Source organism: Patiria miniata, unplaced genomic scaffold (assembly GCF_015706575.1).
Source record: "Patiria miniata isolate m_02_andy unplaced genomic scaffold, ASM1570657v1 HiC_scaffold_30, whole genome shotgun sequence".
Taxonomy (NCBI): Eukaryota; Metazoa; Echinodermata; class Asteroidea; order Valvatida; family Asterinidae; genus Patiria; species Patiria miniata.
Window position 1 is genome coordinate 2,783,153 of NW_024037070.1, and position 6,059 is coordinate 2,789,211.

At 41.7% G+C, this 6,059-nt stretch overlaps 1 protein-coding gene across 1 annotated transcript; it reads right to left on the bottom strand.

The window, feature by feature from the left end:
* Nucleotides 1-758: 758 nt before the first annotated feature.
* On the bottom strand, nucleotides 759-1,440 carry LOC119739063. Its single transcript, XM_038213899.1, has 2 exons — nucleotides 1,225-1,440; nucleotides 759-1,121 (listed from the first exon to the last, which is right to left on the bottom strand). Exons 1-2 carry the CDS (start codon nucleotides 1,438-1,440, stop codon nucleotides 759-761), a joined length of 579 nt encoding a protein of 192 aa, XP_038069827.1.
* Between the last annotated feature and the right edge of the window lie 4,619 nt (nucleotides 1,441-6,059).

Genomic DNA, 6,059 nt, shown 5'->3' on the forward strand with positions numbered 1-6,059 from the left:
ATAAAATCTACGAATGATACAAACACTTGGCAACAGATAAGACAATTGACAAGTACAACAACAAGAGCTAACTTTTCACATTAAAAACTTAAAAATGATTAGGTTAGACTATTCAATTTTACCAGTAACCCTCCACCACCAATATTACATTGCAATATTGTTTCTCTTTACCCTCTTTCTCTCCCAACACAGGGATTCAGTAAAAAAAATCGAAATGTATCAGTTTATCATTTTTATTAGTGTTATTTCTTTTTGTGACGAAGACAACTTTATATTTTTCTGATAAAATGCAGCTTCATACCCAACTTCGCATATTCATTTATATACATGTAATCATCTTTAGAAGACCTAAAACATTGTAAGTAAAACTCTCAGCAATTTGCATTAGAGTATCTCGTGAACCCGGAATCAATACATGTTTTCTTAGGGAATTTGTAAATGACAATAATCCCAAAACAACCATGTCTTTGACAGTTGTCTGGAGGAGTGGGAGCCAGATGTCGTTGAGGTGAAACCCGATGTCTTGCGGAACTGTGTTGTTCTTGCGTATCTCGATGGCTTCCCGTATGCGTCTTGGATGCCAGAACTGGATCGGTGCGATGAGTTCGGCCGCATCCCAATCAACTTTGTGGTTGTTGATGTGGGAATGTTTGACAATGGCCGATTTGTCAAAATCTCCTCGCCGTCCATGTGCTCTGTGTTCCTTGAGCCCAGTGGGAAGGTTCCGACCGGTTTCGCCGATGTAGACTTTGCCACATTCACATGGAATGCGGTAGACCTGGCTTGGAAGAGGAGTCCTGCTTGTCCTTGTGAGTGTGGAGGCTGCCTTGGAGCTTGTTGCCAGATGAGTGGTACACCTTGACGCCGGCTTGTCGGAGGATGCGTTGGAGATGATGAGGAAGAGTGACTGAGGGAGATACAGCGGAAGGACCTTGGGTAGAGGAGACCCGTTGGTCACGTTTGCTGATCTTGATGCGGTTGGGTTTGTAGCCGTTCCGTTGAAGTGACGCCTGGATGTGCTTGAGTTCACGCTTGAGGTTGTCTTGATCGCAGACCTCATAGGCTCTCTGTACTAAGGTGCGGTTGACCGATGACTTGATGCTGGGGTGATGAAACGACCGCTGGTGGAGATAGCGGTCGGTGTGGGTTGGTTTCTGTAGACGCTATGTCCCCGGGTGCCATCCGGATTCCTGGAGATCTTGACGTCCAGGAAAGGTATGGTGCCGTCCTGTTCTTGTTCCATGGTAAAGCTGATGCTGGTGTGTTGCTGGTTGAGGTACTGGAGTCTTGGAGTGTGTCCGGGCCATGGGGCCACACTACGAAGGTGTCATCAACGTAGCGTAGCCACAGGCTCAGCCGAAGATCCGCTGTGAGGAGGGAGGAAGGTTCGAACTCCTCCATGAAGATGTCGGCTTGGACAGGGGATAAAGGGGATCCCATGGAGGTCCCAGCCGTTGGCTTGTAGAACTTGCCTTGCCACTGAAAACAACTGGAAGAAATACATGTTAGTAACAGATCATGAATTTGGTCCGGGGACAGGTCTGTGCGTTCAGCAAGAGTGGTATCATGTTCAAGTCTTTCCTTAGCTAGTTTGCAGGCCTCGCCTGTGGGGACATTAGTGAAGAGTGAGACGACGTCAAAACTGACAAGCAAGTCAGTGGGTTGGACAGTGAGGTGTCTGGTGACGCTGACAAACTGGGAAGAGTTGGACACATGGTGTGGTGTGTGACCCACCAAGGGTCTGAGGATTTTGGCTAAGTGTTGGGCTGTGTTGTAGGTGGGGGAACCTCGAGAGGCAATTATGGGGCGCAGAGGGATCTCAGATTTAAGAGTTAGGCACTCTCCTGAAGACGGTCAGGGCATACTGACCGGAACGTCGAGTTTATACCTCTGATTCTTTTCAGAACCAATCTCTAGTTGAGAAATTATTCGCACATGGTGTTCCGCAAACCTTTCATTATTTAGTATCTCCACCATGCAAAGCCTCAAATCTTACTTAAATTGCTCTCGCTTTGACTTTGAAACTCCACAGATGTGTCGACACAAACACACGCCAAAGACTTCAATTTTTCCCAAAAATGTTCTTTGATTGGTTAAAAACTGGTTACACCTCATAACTTCTTTACCCAAAATTGACGGTATTGGCAGATAAACCAGGGGGAGGGGGGGGGGGAAGGGGGTGTGGGGGTGCACGCCTCCCACCCTCATAAACAAGCCCCCTCCCCCAGTCGCCCATCACACTGGAAATTTGTTTCACCGTGGCTAACGGGCTAACGAGTTCGGTATCCTGATCTTCAATAGTGTCCATCACCAGTGTGAAGCTTGAGAAAGTCTTCATGGCCTGGCTACGTGCATAAAAGAGTCTATGGATTGGACAGAGATTCGGACATAAGCTGTGATGACGCCATGACGGAGGCGGAGTCACTTGGAACCGTCCATGTTTTGGTGGGTACTAGAGTGGCATTGTTGCGTTCGGGAACGTTCAATCTGCTCAGTTTCTGTAGCAGAAAAGCAGATGGCCACTTTTGAACCACCGCGCCGTGACAAAATGTTCAATATGCTTTTCTGGTAGCAGAAAATCAGATGTCCCTTTTTGAACCGTCACGCGTCAGTGAAAAGCAAAAAGTAAAACCTGCTTTTCTGATAGCAGAAAAGCAGAAAAGTAGAAACATGCATTTTAGCAGAGCGTTCAATCTGCTTTTCTGCTATCCTGTTAGCAGAAAAGCAGATGTCCACTTTTGAACCTCCATACTATATGCTTAAGTATACCCAGTTCAATTTCCTTCTGTTAACTAGGGAGTTTTCGATTTTGGCGAGGGTCGGGTGACGGTGATGGTAGTTGAAGTGATCAAACTGAGGCGTATGATGATTTTATGCACTTATTCATTACCTTTTTCTTGTATCTGTTTTACGAGAATAAGTGGCATTTGTTAAAGTTGCAGCAGTAGCTGTTAATTATTACAGTATCTCCGATTATTTTATCATTTTTATAAGGATGTCTTCATTATTTCAAGAACCCCCAATCATTTCAAGATTGTGCAAATTTACCTTTCAGAGATTTGAAGGTATCTTGTTAGTGGATTAAATATATCTCGAAATGTTTTTAAGATATCCCGAAATCATTTCAAGATTTTTAGATATCCTGGATGGAATGATGACGAATAAAGTCTCTCTCAAATGACGTCACTTTCTACAATTGTCAAGTGCATCGGCATTTTGGGCGTCAAATTTTCGTGACGCGTATCGCCTGCGCCTTGTTTCGAAGAAATTTCGAGCAACATGTACGCGTGTTTAGAACATTTTGCCATTTTTAAATTCTATATCTATGCATTTTGCACACTGCGCGCGGACGCACCTGATGGCGTTGAATACGCAGTTGTAATTTTCCTACGAAGATGGCGTCCTATGAGAGAGGTCTATATCTCTTAATGTATTCGGTGATATCTGTAAAAGCATCGTGATATTTCGTGGACGTGAATAAATATCACTTATGCGTGTCACATCTCTGAACTCCACAGGCGAGGAATCAACACAACCAGTTCTTGTGGCTATTGAAGAAGGTGTAGGAAAACATGGACACCATACACGCAAAGGATTGAGCGCTGAAAAGCTTCGGGCGTAGCGAGGGATACCACAGGACCCACGCCTTGAAAACCAAAGTATACTCAGTTTACTACTTGGATGCAATATAGACAGGGAGCTTATGGCGTGAAATTAAGTCCCGTTGGCACCGAATGATAAGAGCATGCCACCTAGCTAGATATCTTAATTAGAACCTCAGGAACAAGAAAACAAATGTTGACAAAATAATAAGTGTTGCAGATGGCGGCCATCTTGATTTTCAAAATGGCCGGAATGTTAGGTAGTCTGGTTCCCAGACAAAAAGATACTGACTATTCCTGATGAATCTGAGGTCAGGCCAACTTCGTCCCCAGTGCTCACTTTATTTCCAACCTTGTTTCCAATAGTTAACCCTGGATAGCAAACTTTCCTCCTGTATCCTGATTCGATACCGCAATTGGCTAGTAATGGATTTTTATTATGTACTTGGTGCTATTATTCACAACGTAGGCCTACAGTACGTATTTTCGCGATCATTCGTCCACGCCTTCTCGAAAATACTAATTTCCTTTCCAATTTGCTCATATTAATATTAAATATGATACTGCATGTTGTCTCGATAAGATCGTAACAGTTTAATTTTTAAAAATCGTGTTTTCATAACTCACGCCGTGCTCGCGCTGCGACGAATTGACTCTGTTTTTAACCCAGACACCGCATACAAAAACAAACGCTAATGTAACGCATATCCAGGCACCAGACTGTTGCTCATTTGCATACGTGTTCAAAAATCTTGCACATGCAAATTATCCAAGACCAGGGTGAGAGAGCAGGTAGTGATGGGCGCGTACTGTTCGACACCCTGGGGACGAGGTTGAGGTCAGGCAGCCTCAGTGGCTAAAAATAAACATGACGACATCGATGGCCCTTTTTTTAAAGCTCGGCTTCGTTTCCGATTTCGCTTTATCGCTTGTAGCTTTTAATGTTCATATCAAATTTTCAGATAAATCACTTGCTTCGTAATATCATACAGTTATGATAATACAGTTTGATGTTTCCGTAAGATAACATTGACTAATGTTGATCTGGAATCTTCAAAATTAGGCACCCAAATAGCACTGTTAACAGGCGGAGCCGAATGAAGACCGAGTTTTGGAAAATCTCGGTAACGGTCGTCAAATTCAAAATTGTATATGACGCAACAAAAAGTTTGCCCATACGATCCGAGTATATTTGATGCACAAATTCGTCGTTGAATTTCAAGTTTTCAAAATGAAAGCAATGAATATTGATTATCAACTCATTTAAAATAAAATTAACAAGCAATTAGCAGTTAATTAAACCTAAATTATATACTCGGAAATACTCGGGCGCTATCTGATTGTCGACCAAACGACTTCGGCAAACTTCGGAAATTTTCGGAAAAAAGAGGAATTCCTCCCGTTTTAGTCACGTGACGTAAATTGTAATACAATGTATTACCGGAGGCTACCGGACCTAGGTTCATCAGGAATAGTCAGAATCGTTTGGTCTAGGAACCAGACTAGAATGTTAGGATCCTTATTGGTGCTATGAAATCAATCTTGGTGGCTTGCAACATTAACAGATGCATGTTACATTTCTCAGAGCTGAATTCCATGCAATTTTCAGCTTTTTCAACAATTTGGTGGAGGGTTAATATTTCAACAAATTTTAAATATTTTGCATGGACATTATATTATTCCTTGCTGAAATGCTTTTCAATAATTTGCATATGCAAATGAATCAATCAATCGGGCTTGATTGATGACTGCATTTGCTTGGAGAAAGTGAAGTCTTATTAAAGTTATACCATCCAGGCAGTCGACTCAGGTTTCAATTTTTAATGACGATTTTCCTAAAAACAAATTCATATCAGAATTATTCTTGTTCAGGTAAATTTATAGACTCATGTTATTAGTAAAATCTTCACCGAGTATGCTATCCTTCTCAACCTTGATTTATTTGGTTTTGAAATGGGAAATAAATGTGCTTGGTGTATTAAGCCAAGTAAAAAACAAAACAAATTTCTTGTGTCTGCCCTTTTCCTTTTTATCATACATTTGCAATATATTTTGTCTTTTTGTTTCCAACAAAATTGTAGCCGTGTATGCCAGTTCAACATTAGTATAAAGGGCGGCAACTCCTTTGAACACAAAAGCATCTGCAAAAGAGTTGAGAAAATGGAAGAATCCATCTGCCATCTTGGAGAAAAAAGGGCCACCTCCGAGCTCCTTCATTTAAAGACAAATGTAAATATTCAACCTTGATTTCATATTTTGAATTAAAGGGAGCATAGATTTTACATGGGAATCATCCAATTCTATTAATATTACCAAAATTCTATTGAAATCCTCGTTCTTTTGTTTTTACTACTGCTTAAAATCCTATAATTAATAAGATCTTGACAGGATGCAAATAAGACTGATCTAAACAGTTCAAAAAGGCCAAATTCAAAAATGAAATCAGGAGACAGTTTG

What these genes read in the sequence shown, in the direction of transcription:
- LOC119739063 (XM_038213899.1), bottom strand. Translation starts at nt 1,440, where the DNA reads ATGGGATCCCCTTTATCCCCTGTCCAAGCCGACATCTTCATGGAGGAG. An exon ending in CATGGAACAAGAACAGGACG is followed by an intron (nt 1,122 to 1,224) that starts GCACCATACCTT and finishes TATCTCCACCAG; the next exon opens with CGGTCGTTTCATCACCCCAG.